The sequence below is a fragment of the Megalopta genalis genome, chromosome 2 (assembly GCF_051020955.1).
Source record: "Megalopta genalis isolate 19385.01 chromosome 2, iyMegGena1_principal, whole genome shotgun sequence".
NCBI lineage: Eukaryota > Metazoa > Arthropoda > Insecta > Hymenoptera > Halictidae > Megalopta > Megalopta genalis.
In genome coordinates, this window is record NC_135014.1 from 38,515,062 (window position 1) to 38,540,018 (window position 24,957).

The 24,957-nt window shown below is 33.3% G+C and overlaps 1 protein-coding gene across 2 annotated transcripts in view; it reads left to right on the plus strand.

Annotated features, from left to right (window-relative positions):
* The window catches only part of nAChRalpha4 (nicotinic acetylcholine receptor alpha4), a 297,477-nt gene that overhangs the window by 162,842 nt on the left and 109,678 nt on the right, over nucleotides 1-24,957 (plus strand). Inside the window, exon 5 of one of the 2 annotated variants that reach the window (XM_033478915.2) lies at nucleotides 16,967-17,147. In XM_033478915.2, coding sequence (XP_033334806.1) covers nucleotides 16,967-17,147 — 181 coding nt within the window. Of the gene's footprint in view, nucleotides 1-16,966; nucleotides 17,148-18,538; nucleotides 18,720-24,957 lie in introns of both variants that reach the window. The other variant, XM_033478916.2, reaches the window with a different exon arrangement.

Consider the following 24,957-nt stretch of genomic DNA (forward strand, 5'->3'; position numbering starts at 1 on the left):
TCTCAAAATGAAACATTTCGTTGTTTGGTTTGTTCCCCTCAAGAGACGTAACGAGACTGCTGATTATTATAGATATAACCGTGGTACTTCCCTTCTCTTGTTTTGTTTTCTTGTCAGAAGATTAACTGTTCCGTGAATGAACATTTCAGTTGAATGTTTATTGAAATGATTGTCATTTTTAAACCCCTGAATAATATTACAAGCGAGTTATTACATCGTCTTCTGGAAGTTACAGTACAATCACTTAATTACAGTGTCAGATTTCATACGCAGTAAATCGTTTCACATATGAGTTGCCTTAAGTGCATGTAAAACCTGTGGGTTTATTTTCATTAAGATGGTAAAATTGAATAATCGAATGATGCGATGGACGTGGGAATCGATGATTGAATGATCGAATGACGAATGCGAAGTGATAAAGGATTGAAATTGTTGCGTCAAGATATTGTGCGTGAAATGGACAAGATATTGATAAAGTGAACAAATTGATCAAATATTGTTACCAAAAAAAAGTGTTTGTATTACACGTAATTTTGATATCAGAAGGCGGGTTAATCGAGATTCTATTGTAGTATGAAAGAAAACGTACATTTCTGTTTGATGACATTTGTACAAGTCCTCGACAATTTCACCGGACGATCAAGATTAAACCGAAACAGAGCGAAACAGCGCAACTAAGAAATTTCGTTGCCAGTACAACCGTAAATACGGAAAGTGTGCCACTTGGAGACACGGGAACTGTGTAACCCGCAAATCGCCAGAAATAAATCAAGAATCGAGAGCAATACGCTCGTTTGGCGAGGTCGTAGGAAAAATTTATAGTTACGTGATGGAAGGGGATTGGTAACCAAAGGTGAACAGTTTTCCGCCGATAAGAAAGTGCCCGCTTCCGTTAGGTCGTTGTCGTTAATAAAAATGGTACATGCGCCAGAACCTCTCAGTTTTCCAATACACTTAACATTTAGTTCCGTCCGTCTCCGATGTATCACTTTCATTTAAACTGGACGAGCATCTGCGAAGAGTATGGTACCTCTTCGCCTACGATGGCTCCGTAACGGGCACAATCCTCCAAATGTGCTGCACGATTCTTCAACTTTTACGACCAGGCTACATTCGTGTCGATTACAAAGACAACATACGAGAAACTATCACGACACTATCAAGAAAATTCAAAGCAATTTTCTATGTAGATATTCACGTAATAGTGATCCCTCTTAAATTGTTGAAACAATTTAATTGTTCAATTCGAAAAAATATCATATAACACTAAAATCTAAAGCAGTTTCATTTTATTATTTAATTACTACATTTTCTATTCAACAAATGACATAATAGTGATCCTGAATAAGTTATTAAAAAAATTACCTGTTACATATAAAATTTGAATGAACTTTGCACAATTGTAACGATTTCGTGACCAACCAAATAATTTTACTTGTTTGACAGAAAAATAAAATGCAGTGTGTAATGAAAAAGTATTTCTGTGCTTCGTGTTTGCCATTATAATTTACTGTTTTATAATAATGTGATAATGCATGGATATAATGATCATTCTAAATAAATTTAGATAATCGGATAAGCTTTTCATTGAAATTACTTGCAGGATTACAAGTACTGACATTATTTTAAAATACTAACATAATTTTAATAAAGAAATTTATAATTACATTATAGAGGTTTAAACAGATTTTGACATGCATATACTACATTCTAAAATCTAAGTAAGACAATAATTTATAACGATGGCAAAAAGAGAGAGATTCGTTGTCGTAAAAATAACGTACAAATGCCATTAATGTTTGTTAATAGAATTAGTTAAATTGTTAAGTATTATTATTGCTTATTGTTAAATTGTGAAGTATTACTATTTCAATCCACACATCGGATAAAGTTATTTTCATTATGCATAATAACTACAGAATCTTGAACAATAGACGTTGTGATGAATGTATTATTTAACAATAAGAAAAATTTTCTAACAAACTGAATGTATTTATTAAAAAGTCAAGCTAAAGTTTAATTTTCTCTTAAAATTCTAAAAAATTCATATTTTATTTTAAAATAGAGTGCACCTAATAAATGTGAAAAATGAAATTGTACATTCTAAAGTTTTTGCCAGTAAGAATTGCACAATATATAAAAAGACGCTTCAAGTCTTCGGAAATTTAATATTTTACTGTTTACAATACAATCATAAAATGAATTTTTATTAATGTAAAACGTTCAATTTTCATACTGGATATGGCTAAAATACACGTTCTTTGGTTAAACAGTGCGGCTATCGTTGTTACAATATTAACGCATTGTTGGAACCGAGTGAAACGGTTATAAGTTGAACAATATCTCCCCAGACACGCTTTCTTTCCCAACTAACCGCCAGGAATTCTGCATTAATGATAGAGTTACGTGTATATAGCGGTAAACTTTAAAATTGACTTCGAAACTAACAGCGAAAACTCAAACGTTTCTGAATAACCTTCCGGAAAGTTGAAACTACATTCCTGAAAATGTTCGCTGTTTTACTTCTATTGTGAGAGCGAATGTATAATTAAGTCCTTAAGTTCCATGTTTTCGAAGGATGTTAGCTCAATGCCGGACTGAATTTATTAAATATGAATTCGAGAAATTGGTACAAAGGAAACAGTTAAAAAATCCTTTGACTGGATCTTACATGTGTTCTCTTTGTTAACATTCGAATGGCCGACCATTTTCGCAAAAGTTTAACTCAGTTTTCTGCGGATCATTTATGATGTTATTTATTAATTTTATCAATGATTTTGTAAGGTACTTCTTCTAGATACGTTAGTTTTTTTTATAGACACGAATGAAGCAAGTGAAAATTTAAATCTAAAACTACATAGTTAAATAACAGTATTTATATATACCCGATTTATATGTACTCCACATATACACGAGCCTCGTCATTCAAGGATTAAAAATTAAAATGATTGAGTTTTACTGCTGTTCCAAGAATAAAATATAATTAAATCGTTTGATTAAATAAGGATTCTCTTTTTGATTATATATGAAAGCAAAACGTGACAGTTTAGTAATCTAGCTGATTATAATTCACATGTTCAAACAATTTTGTACAACTGTTACACGATTCTCGTTAAACTTTTCAATCGGCAGTACGACAGCGAATTGATAATTAACATTCATCTACTTCCTTCACTCATGCCTTTTCATACGTCCGCCAGAACCTCTCGCATCTTGCGACATATACCTTCTATACATTCTTTCTCATTCATTTATTTGCATTCAAAACAGTAATGAAACCTACAATTCAAACATACAATAATTGTTTATAATTACTTTGATTCATTTGCAATTATTTTTACTTATTTGTGATTATTTGTATTTGTTTATAATTATTTTTTATTTATTTATAATTATTTTTATTTGTTTATAATTATCTGTTCTAAGTTGAAACGCTGTAAATGAATCAATAGGTACATTTTAGAAACGTGGAAAAAATCATTTTGGTCAGTGAAATCGGACAAATGGCTCACTGTGTGATGCAGTAATTGCGTCTCGTTGAATTGCTGAAGTGTCACATTGTGATACAGGTATGGCAAGGGTTGAGCATAGCGGCTGATAGTCTACACCCAACCTAGTCTCAAGGTGTAGATTGATGGAGGAGCTTTGCCGCTTCTCAACGAGCTCAATGCCGCAAGCCAAGTAGGATTTTGCCTCCGAGGGTTCCGAGAATTTTGGAATAGAGATGTCAAGGTGCCGATTTTTCTCGCCGGCAAATCCGAGCTAGATCGTAGCACCTTCACGGTAGTTGCGCGATAGGCAGCGGAAAGCCGCCTTCGCTATCGAGACTGATCGTCGTGCGAGTTCGCTAACTCCGTCAAGAACGATCGCCGATTTAACTGGATGGTTAAATTATCTTGAAATTCTACCACCGAGGTGTACACCGTACGCTGCGACGACTCGAACATTTTATCCCGAAATCAGGCCCATTTATACTAGGTCCTGGCGCCCAGCAATCAGCTTGGCACTTGAATACTCTGCCGGAGAATTATATATATGTACAACCCTTGGTAGCTGATGGTGTGCGGCATGCACGTTTATCCCTATTCCCCGGTGACCGTTATCCATCGTATCTCGACGCCGTTTGCACGATGTAAAAGATACGGTTCCGGCTGTAAAGCAAAACGACGTATATCGTATATTTACAGTTTATTTGTGGATGAACGGGTGGAGGCTGAACAAATTAGCGTCGCTAATTTGAAATATTATAAATAAATATTTTCTTTCCATTTTTATAAATCGTCCGCATCTATGTTATAAATAGTGTTTCGTTCCTCTGCAAAATTAATAATATGACACAATAGTAATTTTGTCCTCTTAGAGTTCACGAGGTATAAGCATAATTAAAAATGTCTCAAAACATGTTCACATCCTAGTAGAGAGTATTTTACGCATTTACGAAAATAATGCACAAAAATATCAAATACGGGCAGAAATATTTATTTCAAATAACTGTCTAAAATTCGAACTGAAAATAAAAAATTTGAGTAGATATTAAAAAGTGATTGAAACCTGTACCATAATTATTTTTCTAATTATATATTATGAACAATAAATATGCGCTTGAGATAAAACAATATTACACCATTTATCCGAACGTATTTTTCTTTACTATTTCATATACTATTATTTTACTGTGTACAACTAACGTGTCTGTTCATAACTTGCCGTTTTTACTTCATGTATATATATAAATATATGTGTGTGAGTGCCAATGCACGCGTAGGTACTCGACAAGTTTAATAACACGAATGTCTCGAAACTCGTATGAAAAAATTTAATTCTGCATTTTCGACTTATTTTTTCGTGTGGAATTAATTACCCCATTTTTGTTATTATCGTGAATACTGTAATGTTCTATATTATAAATTCAAAAATTTTCTCGTAATGAATGCAAAAAAATGCAATTGAAAATAATTAGGGCTACTTAATGAACCTTATCAAAGTTGCTGACTTAATAATTATTTATTAAATTAAATTAATGCAACTGGCAAGATTAAATTAAGTAAAAATGTACTATTTCGTACGAAATAACATAGATAATTTCAAAAGCATGAGAATTTACCTTTTATGTTGCAGATTTGAAACATTTCAATAATTTCTGTTAATGGAACTATTAGAATACATATATCCATGCTACGTATTGTCAGCAAGAAAAATAATTTATATTACTAATTTACGCTTTCCTCTCCAACCAACGTTTGAGTTTTAATATTTGTGCGTTTTTGCTCGTATCTAGAACAGTATTTTTATTTGCTGGCATATCTACCGCCGATTAAAACCAGTATTCAACATTTCTGAAAATATAACTTCTACCATTTCGCTTAGTAGCAAGAGATATAGACATAGCAATCAAATTCTTCCTCTTGAGATTAAAATGGCCACATCTATTACTTCTTTTTCTCTTTCCCCATTTCCTCACATATTCTAATTACGTGGGTCATTAGTGCAAGCAGCGATGTCGATTACAACGGTTCTTAATTACGAGACGACTTTGGCTAACTTTTTTGTTCGACTTCTTCAACCGGACAGAACGTCTCAATTCGCTTGCCACTCCAGTTTAAAACTCATCAAATTCCTTCCTAAAACTTTCTCCCAGACAATTGATCACTTCTTCTCCAACGTTCTTGATTACCCCTCCTATATTGCCAATAAAGTCAGAAAATAATTTCTGATAGTTACTATTAAAGGTATCAAATCAATAGAAACGTGAGAATTAAACATAATATTATATCGTACATTGTGATCTGTACTTTTATAGTCTTTTACATTAATGCATTGCTTCTTTAGCAAGCCATTATATTGTTTATTAGCAAAGAAATACATTTTTTAAATTATTTTGGAGATACTAAATAATTGCAAGAATGACAATTGATGATAAAATTATATTGATTGTTATGAATCGTAACCCTGTGATTTCAGATTGTAACTGTTGATTAGATTTATATTATTCCATAATACCAAAGAAATCAAACGATAAGTAATCAAAATTATTAAAAATATCAAATAAGTATAAACATTGTAATTAATAGTAAAATTATATTAATTATTATCGACCGTAATCCTGTGATTTTACATATTATTTCTTGATTAAGTTACTGTATTAAGTATTACCAATGAAATCAGCAAAATTAAAATTATTAAAAATCCTAAATTATTATAAATATTAAATAAGCACAAACTTGAAACTTAATGTGAAAATTATACTGTTTACAATCAACTGTATTTCTGTGGTTTTATATTAATACGCTAACTATATTCCCATGCATGTTAGGAAATAAATGTCGAAAATTATTATTGAAAACACTGATCAAAGGCAAAACTGAAAATTAATTGTGAAACAATAATGTACGTTTGAATTATACATCTGTAGTTTGATAAATTAATGATCTTTTCGTAGAGGTTTTATGTGAATATTCGGGCGTTATTATATTATATCATTTTGTATAGCATATCGATCGACATTTTCTATGCACGATTCATGCGACGTTTTTCAAATGTGTTTAAGTGCGATGTTACATGAAAAATAGTATGTTCTGAATGTTGGAAATCCGCGAACATGTTCTACAATCCGGATTTTCGAGGTAACGACACGAGTATTTCTCCGGGGACCGTATAGCCACGGGCAATCTCTTCGATTGGAAGACACCAGTTTGTCCTACAACACGTTTTCACAAAATCGAATTCCCTCTGGTTCTGATAACAGCTTCATACAGTCACCCGCAAGAATATTTGAACATCACACCATTTTTTTCTTTGATACCTTTTTGTTTGTACACGAGAAATAAGGTGTTCCGGTGTATCGATGGTGAGCAAATGTCAAAGCACGCGCAAAATAAAATCGAAAAAATAACTCCGAAAAAATAACCATGAGAGAAATCTACTTTTTGTGTCGCATCCGTTTTTTGACACCAGTCAAATTCCATATAAAACGTGTTTTCGCAAGATCACTACCGGAGGAGACATTTAGGTTCGTTTTCGGGCATAATTAACTCTATATTTATCGAATAAGACATATTAAATTTTTATATTCTTTTATTTTGTTTATTCTTGAATAGAAAGATTCGATGTGTCTTGTTCGATAAATATAAAGTTAATTGTGCTCGAAAACAAAACGAAGGCACAGCAATTAGTCATCCCACAGTAACTGACTCCACTTTACGTCGAATATAGACGTAAATTTAACAAGAACAATGACAAATGATTATCTTGGAATGACGTCACTTTAACAATGATAGGCGATGACTGTGACAATCATACTAATGATAATGATAGTAATAATAATAAGAATAAATCTAATTAGAGCTAGAGTCGTGTGATAGTTTACCAATCAAAATGGATGAACCACTCCTTGTTAGCGAAATCAGTTACCGCCCAATATTTGTAAATATGTACCCAAGATATACAGGGTGTCCCATAATTATGTTAACACCCGGAAAGGGGTGATTCCTGAGGTCATTCGAAATAACTTTTTCCTTAGCGAAAATGCAATCCGCGGCTTCGTTTACGAGTTAAAAACGAAGAACAGTGACCAATGAGAGGCAAGATAAGCTGGCCCAAAGCGGCCGAGCCAATAAGCGAAACTGGGTTTCGTTCGCTCGTTGACTCGGCCATCTCACGGCAGCCGAGCTCGTCTGTCATTGGTCACTGTTTTTCGTTAGTAACTCGTAAACAAAGCCGCGGATTGTATTTTCGCCAAGGAAAAAGTTACTTCAAATGACCTGAGGAATCACCACTTTCACATAATCCTCACTTTAACATAATTATGGGGCACCCTGTAGAAAAATGAATGGTCCTGTGCATTAATATAAACGTTCTGTCTGTTAAAGATTTCGTAAGTGAACGTGATAAATAAAACATCCCCTACAGACACACACACACACATTCCTTTCATCCCGTCTTTTCGTGAAATATGGAAGGAGAATTGGCAGTCTTCGTTCCAGATAGCAGAAAACCCTACCATGATTAAAAGGAAATGAAAACTATTGCGAAGGAGTCCCTGGGTCACCTTAGACACCGCAAGCCGTTTTCATCACCGGGTTCAACTTCAATTTCACTTAACCTCTGATCTTCCTGCCACCCCCTCCGCCCCCCTCGCCCCTTTCGACGCGGCCGTCGTCGCTTAAGCTGTCGTTGTTGTTTCTGTCGCGGATCTCGCGATATTATTTCTGGAGTCTTCTTACTCATGAAACGGAGAGGAAGTAGAGAACGGATGAATTTCAGTCGTTCGTCCGCTTTATTTTCCCTCCTTTGTTTCGATGGACCAGCCACTGACGATATGGTCGCCTGTCGTAGGCGTTCAGAATTCTTGGCTGCAAATTCCTTGTGGAATTTTTCGGCGACATAATTTATGCATTCCCACGGAGCCTATAAAATGCTGGTTAGATTATTTTTACGGTCCCCGGAGACCAAATTGTTGGATTTGCGATAACGGAACTAATAAGATCTGTTTTCATAAAAATATTTAATTAACTATATGTTAGGGAGACTGGGATAAGTTGATACACGAGGTAGATTGATACAGTAAAATTATCGAGACACTGAGCAAGGTAAAATTACCTATTATGGATCGCTTTTCATGGAGTGTAAGATTATGATCGATTCTCTTAGAACTTTAAAGTGTTATTGCGGAATATTGATACCACTGTTCGATAGATCGATGTTTCTAGATAACGTAACGAACTGTGAAATATTTACTTAGTATGAATACATAATAGTACGAATAAAATAGTAAGATACGAGCATGTGCCAATTATGGAACACCGTTTTCGAAGCATTTTGTTTCACGTAACGTTCCAGAATAACGTCACTGAATCTACTATGAGAAGTTGAGTTTATTGAATCTGCTGTGAGAAGTACGTTAAAATGTACAAAATTTCTTATTCTATGTATTAGAATTATTACTACGATGGATTTTATTCATAGTAAAATAATTTTCCGAAAAATTATCTTTTAAACAACTACTACAAACGTTCTTCTTTTGTTAAAAACTCAATTTACTGAAGAAGTAAATATTCATTTAATTCATAGTATATTCATTTATTGTATAGAACACTTGTGTTTTCTATATTAAATATTTTGGAGTTGCATAATTCATCGGTATACATCGACATAAAATACATTCCCATTTAAAAATGGGAATAGTCATTAATGAAAGTATTTGTACGATTTCTTTAGTGTGAATTCAAAAGCTTGAAGTAAATTATTTAAACTACGTTGAAAGTTTTAGTACGAGGCATTTACATCTTCAGCATAAAGTATAAACCGTTTAAATATTTCAATATAATTTTGATTTTCAATGTGCTTGACAAATAATGTTAATTCTCTGACGGAACTTTCTCAACGAATAAATTCATAAAAGTACAATGAATAAAATTGCATGGAAACATATGTCCTGAACCACTTGCCGCACCATTAACAATATTTTTTCGACTGTAATAATTTCTTCGAAGAAAAACTTATATTCAGTATGCGTCAACATTTATTTAAACGATTATATATTAAACATTGAATGTTAAACTTGAATGATTAAATATAATTTATGAAAATTGAACGGAACCACATTCATTATTAGAAATCTCTATTCATAAGTAGAAGTTTAGCAATAAATGTAAAGATATTGTCGTGTAAATGTAAAATATTCTACCAATAAAATTCGAAAATATACATTTGAGAAATAATTTCTAAAATTGAAGTTATAACGTTTACTTCTCTCGTAATGATGGAATATATATATATATATAATCACAGTAGAAAGTCAATAATATACGAATTTCGAAGTGTTGAAGTACTCGTGAATTATAGTCGAAGTTTCCGCGAAATGGGCAACGCGTCTATCCAACCGACACGCAATTATAATTAAAGATGGAAGCCTGAAATTGTTCAGCTGCCGTCGGAATTATCCGTTTTTCAAATATGGAACTAATCTCCGTTAAGGTCCGTAAAATGCTGGGCTTCCGGTGAGAGGCATACATACGTGACTCATTTTTTCCCCGTCCTAGCAATTCATTAACCCAGATATCTGTCTCTCACACTTCTCGCAAAGATAACACCCTCTTATGAGCCAGCGTTACGTGGGCTCGCAAGGCTGATAGTGTGAGGCGCGTTATAAAGATCGGAAGAGGTCTTAATCGGCGCCAGCCATCTTCGATACGAGCATTATATCATCGAGGTTGGTTCGTCCCTCGTCACGCTGAAATCGTAACGAGCGATCATCGATCAATTCTACTAGGAGAATTTCGAGCACGATATGCCCGTAAACCTTTTGTTGAGAGAACACTCCTCGTTGAAATCTATTTGAGGCGATGTGAGGGATTGCCAATAGGAGAACAGATCGATCATTTGATATCGGGGATCGTATTGTGTAAATTTAAGAACTGCGGAATTCATCGGCAGTTATTTTAATTACTGTACTATACGATCACGACTGATACCATAACTGTTATGACCAATATGAAATTAATCGTTGCTTTAGTTATAATCAGACTGCGGAACTTTATGAAAAATAGAAATTTTCCGAGATAAAAAGAAATTAAATGAAACAGAAAATAAAACTGAATTAAAGCAGGAATTAAAACAGAAATTAAATAGAAATAATTAAATAATAAAAATAGTAATAATTTTGATAAGTTGGAAATAGTGCAACAATTTCAGGATTTCAGAATTCTTCAGAAATTTATATTTCGGCTAATTATTATTGCCACATGTGTACAAAATCCGTAGTCTACGAGGGAAATTGTATTTGGATCATACATTACACATGGTGTTTCATAAATGCATGCCAGCACTTCAGGCAGTGAATCTCTCTGTGCCACTTGTAAAAAACAGGAGTCAAACAGAAATGTCTTTCTATCTTTCATAATTTTATGAGGTTGCAAGCGATATGTTGATGTTATTACATTCCTTTAACCTTTTTACTGTTTAAAATAGTAGCAATTCATTTTTGACAGAAATGCATAAAATCTGCAGTCTACTAGTTGCAGATGCAGTGTACTAGTTTAAAAAATGAAATCAACAATATAAGTACATATATAATGGCAAACGAAAGAATTCATGTAATAAAAATAATACAGAAAACACATTTTGAATTTGTGAATGATTAATCGTATTTCAGTACATTTGATTGAAATTCTAACAAATATAGTGTGGAAACCATTTGTACAAAAGCAGATTTGCTACGAAGTTTATACACGAATTAACCATAAATTTTGTTTCTGATAAAAATTATTGTTCCTTGTTTCCTACGTTCTTAAGATGATTCAAGAAAATATTACTACGTTTCTTGCACTTTCAAAGAAATCGTCAAAATGAAACATGATAATTTTTATTTAAATTAGGGAATATACTTACATATTCACTTATGTATATTGATAATTAGTGTAAATATTAAGAGCGACCATTTTGTTAAATTATATTTAAAGTGGCGCGTATTGGAGCTACTTCATAATTTGTAGAGTCCGAACATTATCCATCAGATCATTATGAAATAATTATGCAATAAATAGAGAACATTATCACCAGAAACATGATATTACAATTTTATTATCGATTAATCGAATCAAATTGTATACCAAAGTAAAAGTCAACTAGCTTTTTCGTTTGCATTTAAATTAAGATTTGTTACTTTTAAGTTATTTTCAAGATCGAATAGGTTTGCGGTATAATGTCTATTATAATTTGAATTATTACATAAATGCTTTATTCTAATTATGATCCACAATTGTCCTAATTTTCTAATAATGTATGAGGTTTACTATATTGCGTCGATTGTACATTAACTTTTTGATATGAAATTAAAAAAATTTGACTTAGATAAGTGAACAGGCCACTTTTTCCGAAAATTTATATTTCGCAAGCCCATAGAAAGCCTATGCGATTTGCATAGAATTGTTTTCATTACTTCCATAGTGATATCAACGAATGAATAAAGTGGGAAATATTGAAGATTTCTAGTAAAGTGTATCCAACACGTTTGCAATTCATTAAATTTTCTTCCGAAGTTAAAGAGGTTAGTTTACGAGTTTAACAAGTTTCAAAATCAGCAAATTAATTCGGCAAGATGAAAGCTGCCGATACATATTTCACATATCAGAGTTAAAATGCCGGTTTGTTTACACACATTTTCGTCGGGTATATGCATTGCATCGACCATTGCCTGTTTGTAGAATGAAATATGCAACGAATCACAGTTGCTGCTTTAGGCAACTGAATTTGGGTTGTTAATAGACAAACATTCCTCTACCTGATTGCGTCGAACCATATTCATACCTGAACTTCATAAATACGATAAAATAAAGGGAAAACGTGGCCTTCGCTCCTCAATAATGAAAAATTTGTATTCCTTGTTTCCTATGTTTTGAAAATCATCCAATAAGATGCATTTACAAAGAATCATCAAAATATACCATGGCAATTTTTATTTAAATTGTCCATGATTGTTATAGGATTATTGCATACATATATATCGCGACATATAATATATCGCAACTCGATAATGGAAATAAAAATTTTAACATAAGAATTTCTTTTTGTCGCGTCTGAAATATTTCTGGTGTAATAGATATTTCTCAAATATTCTTTAATTTTCTTTAATTATTGTTGAGGTTTTTGCGCGCCTCTGTACGGCAACTATATTTTCATCCCATTACAATAGATTAACGAGATACATAATTGCTTCTTTAACTTCATCGGATACTTAAATTGGACGAGGTAGATTTAGAATGTTCAATATAACCTGAAAGTGAATATTACTAATGTATTCAAGGATTGCATAAGTAATATAAAATACAGAAGAGTTAATTAAGGTACTCTTTTAAATTGTACTTATTCCTATATAATTATTAAAAATTATATCAGTTCCAGTTAAACTTTTTAATTCATATTAGAGAATATGTAACAATTATATTGCTATGAGAAAGCGATTTTACGTATTATACAAAAATAAACGAATACTATATTTATTTGATAATAAGAAACAATAAATATATAAATAAGTGAAGCGTTCCTTCGGAATAAAACCGTCATAAAACGAAGTTGACTTAAATAATGTTCGCTATTTGCGACATAATGAAACATTTTCAGGAAATTGGAGTTACAAAAGAAATATTTTAGGTAATAAAGTTAGGTGATATACCTGCATTAAATATTGCTCAATGGATGTCTACATATTATCGATTGTACAAAACAAAGAATAACTGCAAATTTTTAAAAGAATGAACAGGGTTAAAATAATACAATTCAGGCCCATACACCTATATTGACAGTATTAATTAATAGGACCATAAAATCAACGAATCTGCAAATTAAATGAGGTGAAATATTTGCGAAGATATACATTTATTGTTGCCATTACTGTCCAGTTCGTTGGAAATTCAAACACTCTGGGAATGCCTCAGGGAATGGAAAATATTCGACTCTGTTCACCCTAGAGTACTTACCATTTTATTATCCAGATTATTATTATTATTACCTATCGTATTATTATTATCGGGTTTATTCAAATATATAAGAATGAAAATTAATTTTCTAATTTGTTAATGAGTTAACAAATGAAACTATACAAGCTTAATGATTCTGTCCACTTTAATGCAAATAAATCCCATAGAGCAAATTCCCGTAAAAATTACATATTTATGTTTAATAAATCTTTTGTTTGAATCTGTGAAATAAAATTTAAAAATTTAAATTATTTATCTTAATATAATAATGTATAATTTTTTAATTTCATACACATATGAAGATGAAACATTATACGTACTTGGAAATGATATGTATAGGAATATTCAGTTTTCATACTTCTTCGTATTTTTTAAGTACACTAGCAACTTAATACAGTAGCTGACATTGTATATTTAAGACCATTTGAAAAACGAGGTAACTTTTTTTAAAATTGAACCAAATGACTTGAATTCTTTGTAGATGATAGAGGGATCAGTCTACTATAAAAAGACTTTAGTACTTTTTAAAAATTTAGCTATTACTTGCAATGAGAATAAAATTACAAAACTCAGCTTTTACAACTTTTTGATCTGACTCTATAACGAAAGTTTAAAAAAATGCAATTTGTAGATCTGGCGTGCTGAAAATTTCATCGATATTGGTTGACCTTGACGGGAGCTGTAAGAAATTAAAGAACGCAAAAATTGCAGTTTTGTTCCGAATTTTGACACTTTCGGCCAATAAGTGTGAGAAATCTGCAGTTTTTTAAAATCTTTTGACGCTTGTAATTTGACTTTCCATTAACCGATTTCGATGAAATTTTCAGCATGCATATAACGTACCAAGATCTACAAAATGCATTTTTTAAATTTTTGTTACAGGCTCAGATAAAAAGATTGGAAAATATGAGTTTTTTAATTTTTTTGTCATTTCGAGTAATCGCAAAATTTTAAAAAAAGTTCTAGAGTCATTGTTTAGTAGACTGGTCCCTCTATCATCTAAAAAAAAATTCAAGTCGTTTAGTCCAGTTTTAAAGAAGTTATAGTGTTTCATGTGGTCTTAAATATATGTCCGCTACTGTATACTGAGAAACTTGATTGTTAATGCCTTCTCCAATATTTATATTACATAAATGTAATATTATTGATACACTTCTGAAGTAACCTTGTGTCAGTTGTTCAATCATCCATTAAATTACATTTAACGGTTTATTAACTCTTATTAGCGCACTCCATTGTTTAAATTTCAATATCCGAATGGAAATTTATTGGAGGATGCTGAATTGTTTGAAAAGTTTGCCATATACGCTTCAATGAAACGGGGAATGAAATAGGGAACGCAGATATTGTTTGAACTCTATTATCTTGTGCAAAGCACAACATGAAGCAGTATTTAGAATTAATATTGATCTGTAATAAAACGTTCCAATAGTCATGATTGAAGTCCTATGTAGATATATTTTGATTGAAAACATGTCAATATTATACTGGGTTGAACACGATGTATTATACTTAAATCTCCAATTTAAATGATGCGAAAACATGGGAGAAATAAATTCTGTTATAAACATGCAGTTTATTAATAGCCATTTTTTAAATTTCTGTTCTGTATTCCGAAAGCTGCTAATAACAATTTCACTAATATGTACCATGCATATTTCAAGCGTTACAATATTTAGCACACTCCTCTGCATTTAATATATGTCGAATTTCCTTTAAAATTCAACGAAGCTCTAGCATCGTATTTCATTACGTATTAGTCGTTATAGTATGATATGTAATATTTGATCTTCATATACATCTATCTAGTAGATTTTATTAGATTTACATATGTGTATTTGGTTTAATAGATTGAAAAGTTTTGTTCTTAAGCAATATTTATACGTTTACACTGTTATTTGAAAAATATTACAAATCTTAGGACAGTGGTATCATTTTTACTATTTAATAGTAATGTATGCAATCGTATTTAATTTAATGTATTACTGAAAAATTACTAGGTATATGAAGTTGGTTAGCAGACAATTTTTGAAAACTTTTGAAATTTGCAATCTTTGTATTTGACACTGAAATTTATTCGACTATAAAATATAAAAACTTGCACCAGATGTAACTGAAAAGTGACACAATTTTGATTTTAATATTGCATTTATTCATATTACATTTATATTATTCATCTCATTTAACATTACATTTATTAATGACACATTTCGTAATGGTAGAAGAATTGAAAAAGACATTCAAGTGATTTCATTTTGTGCAAAGAAAATGCAGCAGAAATCAATTAATAATAAGTTATTCTTTTTCTAATCTTCAATTATTTTCCTGTTACAACTTCCTCACATGATCGTATTTATTTCAAGTACATTATTTATAATTGAAATCATAATTTCATATTAGATTATACTAAATGAAACATAACCATGTCATCCTCCATGTTAACATATCTTACAATTAAAATCTTTTTTCATTATGACACTTTATTTATTATCTAGCTGTTAGTTGTTCATGAATTTAATTTTCAACAACATATAGTTTTCCAAAGCATGCGACAATTTAGTTTGTTAAATCGTTGCATTATGTATACCAATCTAATGTAATTATTTTGTTCAAGATGTGTTGTTAAGATTTTTTACCATACTTGGAATGTTAATTATTTGGAAAGTAATCGAGTTGTCATAAATAAAGTTGTAAATATTTCAACGAATTCCAAATGGAAAAATCGTTTCGTTTCGTTTCTGGCCACCGTTTCATTTCGACGATCATTTCGTTTATACGTGAAAAACTTTCCCATCTAAAACTGGGTCGACAGATTTTTTTAAAGCCAATCCATCATTTAACGCCGCTCTCTAGACAGATAATATGTTCTGCGGTACGTAGTTTGATCACATGAATAAACTCACCGAATCATTTGAAGTTCCTAAAATATTGAACATTCCTGTTAGCATAAAGACCGTTTTCAAGCTAGTTTTAACTCTTTCGTCGATTTGGATAATTGATGGGCGACCTTTTACCTTCAATAATAATAATTTTACTAATCAATGTAAAAGAACGTAAAGAATTCGAGAAACAAAATAGATTTGGACACTGAACATTTGCAGAATAAAAGTAGCGTTTTCATAAAGGGACAGAATTGTCTCCGTAGCCTGTTCATAAAATGAGATTTTAATACCCCCCGAGACGAAGTATTTCAAACTTCAATATCAGCGCACATAGTCCTCAAGTTTCGTGTTTTTCGTCGGGAATTCGTCGGTAACGATTCTCCGTATGTTCGCTAAATAGATCGCGTCAGCCACTGTGTAAAAGCACATGTTTTCAAAGACCTCAGCTTTCGTTTGGAAAGGCATCGTTGAGACTCATTCAAAGAGAAAATCAAAAAAGAAAAGAAATCACCGAAAACAGAAAAAAAATGACGGCTTGGTATCGAATTGGAAATACAAAGTAAGCTCGACCGCCGCAGCGCCCAGAACCACTAATGTGCTCGCTCGCAGCGCGGACGGCAACTTCGAGGTGACCTTGGCCACGAAGGCCACCATCTACCATCAAGGATTGGTCGAGTGGAAGCCCCCCGCCATTTATAAGTCATCCTGCGAGATCGACGTGGAGTACTTCCCATTCGACGAGCAGACCTGCGTCCTCAAGTTCGGTTCGTGGACCTATGACGGCTTCAAGGTAAACTTGCATGGTAGCCGCTAAGTTCCCTGCCACAGATACACCGGTCCTCCGCGACGTGGATCGAACGATCGTGATGCGTCGGGGATGATCGATCTAGATAGTAAGGATAGACTAAACAAAAAAAAAAGAACGATCGGCTCGTCGTGTGGATTTCGGAACTCGGTGGATCGTGTTCTGGAGATTGCATGATCAAACGGAACTGATGATGGGTGTCGAGAACTACGTTGGGAGACGGATGCTGCCAGGTTTTTATGTATTTTTTTTCGGAAAATAACTCTGTCAGGATAGCTTGATCTGTATGGGATTTTTGTTAGATCTGGTGGGACAAGCGATTTCGTAGAGTATTGCGTTTCAGTTTTACACGAAACAGATCCTTAACGATAGTAGAAGTTGTCAAGCATCTGTTGTGGTAGCAGAATTTCTTTGTACTTCTTTGTATTTGTACACGTTTTGTAATAGTACAGATACGTTTCGAAAGATGGAAAGGTTTAAACAGTGGTCTAAAACGCGATTCTAGAGACACGATTTTGTCGTTATATTTCACTCTCTACGTGGTTATACGTTTAAAATACTTATCTGTTTCGTATACGTGGTGCTATTCATACCTATTCGTACGAATTTCTTTATACTAATTTCTTTCATCAGTTTCTTCACGCCAAATTCTTTCTATCATGATGATCGTTTCTCACCTGTTTGTTAGTGTAAATAAAAACGAAAATTGTTTCGGAAAAATTAGTAGATTGCATATTATTAGTATATTGCAATTAAGTAGATTGCATACAAAACAATGCGACTCTTAAATTACATGTCTACAATGTGTGCAGATATATAAATGTAAAATTACAATACATATAAGCATTGCAATTAAATCAAGTCTCTGATTTTTATTTTTGAATACTTCCATATAAAACATATACAATACCTATGCATATTCATACAGAAGGAAACATAACGACAAAAATGATTCTGGTCAGCTAGAACCGCGATCTAAACCACCGTGTATTTGCGCGTTCATTGGTCCACCATGCTACACGATTTCATTCGTTGGTCATCGGTGACCTTGGAAACGCGTAGAATACGAAGTGCTTGCAACGGAAGCTAGAATTGGAACGAAATATTGTACGAAATGAACATATCCCGCCGAATTTCACAAAAATCCCTGTGGGACCAACTCGCAGGGTCCTCGTCGACGTCTATGATCGATTTAGAGAAAGGACCGTTGTGGCAAAAAGTTGAAAGAAAGGTTTTAGTCGACGAGAAGATGCAATAGCGGGATCTTTGATCGTCTTGACTTAGAAGGTAAGAGTGTCTCAATATGGCAGCATCCGGTTGTTCGTCTCGAGGAGCCAATCGTGATCACGTTCGGCTCGTTTCTTCGGTGATTCCAGCGCCGACGGGAACTACGAGGTGACGCTGATGACCAAGGCCACGGTCTACTATTCGGGATTGGTCGTCTGGCAACCGCCGGCCGTATATAAATCCTCCTGCTCCATCGACGTTGAGTTCTTTCCATACGACGTACAGACCTGTGTTTTGAAGTTAGGCTCCTGGACCTATGACGGTTTTAAGGTGCCACGTAACAAGCAAGGAGCACGAATCGCCAGATTGAAACCTTTTTGCTCGTGTCATATATGATCGGTCGTTCCCAGTTTTTCGCCTTGGTTTCTATATACTTTCGTTTTCTGTTTGTGTTCCATCAGAGAATGCCACCTTGATATATATATATACATATATATTTATACATATACCCGTAATCGTTTCCTGCGATGCGCTGGTCTTGGACGTCACACGTCTTATTTATATATTATCTATATATATACATTATATATATATATTTCAATATTGTTACTTGATGTGGACTGCAGTGTTATTTGATTGACAGTCGTCGTGATGTCGTACGGTCAGCTCGTTTTTATATATTATTCTGCGGTGTGCGCGAACGATCCTACAGGCTCGCATATCTTGAACGAGATCGTCGAAACACGCCTCATGTCGTCGTTCTTGCGAGAATCTAGAAGAATTCTGCACCACCTGGGCTTTGAGGAGCACCACCGTAGTTACTAGGCAGTGATCATCTGCGGCAGTGGCAGCCGGTATTGTTATACTGCCGGCTAAATCGGCGTTCGGATCACGTAATGAGATAAGAAGTAGAAAGTGGGAGAAAGACTCTTAGCGTAGTAGTCGCCAAATCTTTCTCCCACTAACTACTCCTTACTCACATGATCCGAACGTCAGTGACGTCACGGTTCAGCCGGTAGTATAACAACACTGATGGCAGCATCACGCTGCTGTTGTAACAACACTGTTGAGTTCAATTCGAGTAGCATTTTTCAAAATCTTTCAATAACTCGTTTTGTTACTGGGATAAAGCGCCTAATAGCCGCTAGGATTGATATTAGGAGCTCCTAGCGTAAGTCTGGGCAACTGATTACACCCGGCAACAACGTCTGTCGCATTCTGGCGAAAGGCCAGCCGACGGTATGATCCTACTCCTGAACTAGTGGTCCCCATTGTAGGCAAGTGTATAAAGCGCGTTTGAGATCAAAGCGCGTGCCTCTCACAGTTAACAGCGCGATTAAGAATTGTGCATAAGATCACGTCGATCGATCGGAGAACCCAGCAAGTAATTTGCAACATTCCCAGCTTTCTGAACCTCTAATGTACTGGTGATTTACTCTTCTGTTTATCGGTTAATTATCGTGCCAATTAGAAATTCCGGTGTTTCTCCTTTATGATCAAAAGTACATCTTACATTTTAATTTCATTAAAAATAGCATTTTAAGTACAAAAATGTTCTTTAGTATTATTATCCAGATTTTTGATTGTTATGTTGTTTACTATCACTCACGTTAATTTTTGGAATACCAGATATTATGCTCAATGAAGGTCATATATATTTAAAGCGGAACAAACATTATGTGAATAAGAACTTTGAACCATAGCATCTTGGAAGCAAAATCCGTGTGATATACTGTGTTTTCCTTGAAGTTCTAGATACAATGTTACGTTTGAATACAAAATTATAATTTGAATTATATGGTAACGTAAACAAGAAGCAAAGTACCACTGAAGAATGCGAAGGCTTGACAATTTTCCAATACGTACAATTTCAAAATTAAAAATCTGAATAGCAATGATGATCATACTTTCAATATCAACATTAATATACAGATACAAATTTTGCATTATTTGTACGAAGAAGGTTTTTTAAATATAACTGGTAATTAGTACATTATCTTGTATCATTGATTGCTTAATGTGACCATACACGACTTAGTGTGCTAAGATAATAAGTTGATTAAGCAAACGAATGCGGATCAGATCGGCGTCTAATATTTTCTCCATATTCTTTACTGTCAGTTAACCTTATTTTCGAACATACCAATTTTCATCATCGGCAAAAATGGTCACGTCTAAAAATCGTAACTTCTAAGATAAGAAAGCATCCGCGTTACAAAAATCCAAAACTACTTCGAAAGTAGACTAAGACAATGTTCTGCCAGTCGACTTGTACATTAAGAAATTCTAATAGACACAGTTAACGATCTCGTCTGTCAACTTCTTTTATAATTTATACTATTCAAAGATAGAGTAACTTCCACCTATGTGTGAGAAGCCACATGTGTCTAGAGAAAATACAAGATTAAACGAACTGGTGGTACTACTACACTGTAGCTGTTGCACAATTACTCCTGGCTTTGCTCCAGAACAATCGACAATGAGAGTGCACTTGTTCCGGCGCAAATGAGTTACCCAGACTTACACCAAGGAATTCCACGTAGTTGCAACACGAATTCTTGATAGACCCTACGACACTTGCATTTGATCAAACGATGTTGTAACATGCCAATAATTCGATGTAACTAAAATCGACTGGAACCATCTTCCTAGTAACTAGGTATTCAGCATAACTTTACATAGTACATGCTCGCGTGGTAAAGATTAGGAGCCTCTAGGGTCTTCACCTCAGGTAACACGAATCGCTGAGAGGTGTTCTGCAATTATTGTATAGAAAAATGGTTCCTAACAGGAGCATCAAAGTACAAGGTCTAATCAAGAGCGAATCTCCCTACTTTCTTGATGAAATTCGTTTAATTTGTACGAGCAGTGTTGAGTTTCCATATAAATCCTTTCCATGAGAGGTAAAATGATAATGAGCAGAAAGCTTTTTTCACGGGAGAATTGTTTAGATATTTCTGTAGTAGAGATTCAGAATTGATAGGGATTTTGTCTGGTAATAACGAATTACAGACGTTTAGTACTTGTTGCCTTCGCTCACCCGAAACTGCTCCTAGAGAACAGACCTGGGCAAATTTTATTTGAAATGAAACTACGAAATAACATACAACAAAAGATTTGATTTGGAGAAACCTCTCCATCAATTTGCTTCAAGCGAAACTCTTTTCATAAAGATATAATCTTTGAAGTAATATGCAACAAAAAGATACTTTAAGAAATCGTTACAGCAACTTGTTTCAAGCAAATATTATTTAATATGATATAATGAGTGTTATTCTTCAGAAAAATGCTTCTTATAATCATTTAACATAGTCACTCGTATCTTGCAAAAACATCAACGAGGTTGACAATATAACTTCTAAGAAGGCTGTCACAATTACTTCAAATAATTTGTTCAAATAATTATAAAATAAAATAATATGATATTTGAAATAAGCAGATTGATTTTTTATACAATTTACAAAAAAATAATTTTCAGATTAAAGTGTAAAATTAAAAAGAAATGATCACTTATAATTTTATTGAGAAGTAAAATTTTATACTTTATAAAAGTGATCGCAGGTGTTTAATTAATTATAAAACAAGTAACATATTATTTCAAATAATATTTCAAGTCACGTAATTTCAGATATGCCCAGGTTTGTTAAGAGCTGATAACGTCATTCCATTGTCTTGATTTCATTTCATTTGAAATAGAGTACGTTCTTAGTTCTTTGAAGTTAACTCATCTTGTTAGCGAAAGTAATTCATTGGTAACCCTCGAGTTCATCTTCGTTTTCATGAAATAGAGATTCTTGATCAGAATGCTACAAGGCCCACCAGTGGTTCCTGTTATTCCTAGGATAAAATCTCTAACAGTCTCTAGCGACTTTATTCTAGTAACAATATGAATCATTGAATGGCACTGTATATCTGGATCCTCGCTTCGACGAACGACTTGAAACAGCGATACATCGAAGGTTTCAATAGATGCCCCGATCACGATTCATGTATCGAGGTGAAAAGAATCCGCTTCGTCAGTCGCCTTGCTCTTTGACATTAGCAGCTCCATGGAAAGATTGAACGTTTGATCGTGGGGTCTGATTGTTAGAATACTTAGGGCGTCACCATACATGACACATATTGCCAGGGTATTAAATTTCGCGACAGTATACTACTCACAAACACTTCAAACAATAAGACATATGGACGGAGTTTCGTTGACGTTTTTACACTCAACGTATTCAATCTGGAGAGCCTATTGAATAGAGTTATAGACGATATTTTTATTTTTAATAGTTTTCCTTTGTAATCTAATTGTATTCAGAGAACTTTTCTTAGAACTTATGAAAAGTTTGCGAAATCATTGATGTTTCTCTTTTTTTCCCTTATGTCAATCATTTTTTTCTATATTTATCATTGGAGAAAGTGAAAATCATTCAATTAATTTGAAAATCATTGTCTTTCCATGATTCGTAAGAAGTTGCCTTAATGATTTATAATCAGTAATGCCTTTCCCTACGGATATAACAATCCCCCACTCCACTTCGCTTTGTTATTAAATTCTCCAGATTCTTGAGCTGTAACATTGAAGTCTGTAACTTTCGTCGATAATATTTCTTGTGCATATGAAAATATTACATTTTCAAATAATACATGTAACATATCGTACATGCATTATGTATATGAATATTGCATTGCGAAGCTACAGAATTAAATAATTTATTTCCAAATCAGCAACCATGAGCTTCCTACAAAACAGAAATTCTTTACTTTATGAGATAATACCTAAGAAATTAAGTTCAATCATGGTTTCAACATTCGTGCTTGCTACGTTATTGTTTGCCAAATGAATGAGAAAAATGATTGAGAAATTAATAGTTTCGAAATTACAAACAATTATTCATCTTCTTTTACGTTAGGCTATTTCAGTTCTTCTAAGATCACCAGAATGAGTAATTAACATTGATGAATCCTAATATAAATTGTAAAAGGATAGATAATTATAGAGAATGTGTAAATTGTTCTTCTAATGTGCTAAACTTTAGCAGCCTAAGACATTAGGAACGAATCATTCGCTTGTTTTATACGTGAAATTGATTAGATCTTCACATATATTGATTGTGTTACTCATACTTACTCGCAACTTTGTTATTTATTCGAGAAGTAATTACTATTTATTACAAAAACTTAGATTGCCTCACGATTGCTTTTACCAGTGATACTATACCTGCTAATAGTTTACTAAAACAAAAATTGTTTACTAAAAAAAATATGTTTACTGAGAGAAAAATTGTTTTGATTTATTTTGAGTCTATGTTTATAAAACCTTGTCATTGTTTAAAAGAAAATATGAATACTTTCTTTTGCCTATTTAATTCAGTTTAAAATTTCGATTACGATAGTGTAAAGTATGGAGTTTAGTTCGAACATTTACCAGAGATGATCATTTAAACACAACCACCTAAATGTGACTTAATCATTTCATAACCCATTGGAAATGTATATTATACTTGAGTTCCAAAATAAACATTTAGTATGAAATTCATTTTTAACACACAGCATATGAAACACAATTTATCAAACACAAATGCCTTATTTAAAATGAACTGTGTTAAACAATGATTGCAATCATTAACCAATCGTAGACCTCAAACACATACAAAATCCATCTCAAATTGAAGAAGTGGTGTATAAATTTTGAAAATATTTTGAAGTTTAGGATAAGATCCTCGTCTATATACAACAATTGCCACTTTACTTAACAATAATTTTCCGATATGTAACACTGCTCAGCGCAATGATTTAAAATTTAAAATATATTAAGAAATCCGAGAGATGTGAAAGAGTGCTACCTTTCTTTAAGTAATTAGCTTTAGATATTCGCTACTGAAGAAAACATTTAGGTGGTCTATATGATCCGGCATTTCCATTTATTAATTACTCAATTAGCCAAGTTTCGATCGTTCGGAGTTGTTTGGATGCCTCGAAACAAATAAGCGAAAGAGTGGGGGAACACTTCCCAGCTGTCGTAGGTGGGAGGTTTTTTAGCTCGATTTTTTCTTTGACTCATGTAACGCAGTCATGAGCAGAATTCCCCTCTGGGGCACTGTCCTGGCGTTGTCGTCGAAATCTAGAATAACGAAACCACGTCTGGTCAGGGCACTCTATACAGAGGGAATAAGATAGATAGTCTTCTATCGCTGGCACTCTATCTTTTGCTCTGACATCATTTGTCCTGATGTCGCTCTCGAGGCAAAACCGGAGCGCTTCTTGCCTATAGCTGGGCTAACGTGTCGATCACTGATGTGATTTTCGGTGAATGAGAAACGAAGAAAAAACATCATCGCGCAATTAATGTTCGGACCGCTTGTGAACGTGAAATCCTTAACACGAAGTTTACCGAATCCTAAGAGAAACTAACGCGTGTTACTTTATTACGATATTTATTTAGACCTTTCATAATCTTGGTTATAACATGTGCTTGGATTAACGCTTTGACTGTCATCTCAACAAACTTAACGGTTTCATACAGTTCAAGTACTGTATTTAATCAAATTAAAATTGTTAAGCTAAGAGTCGTATGGGG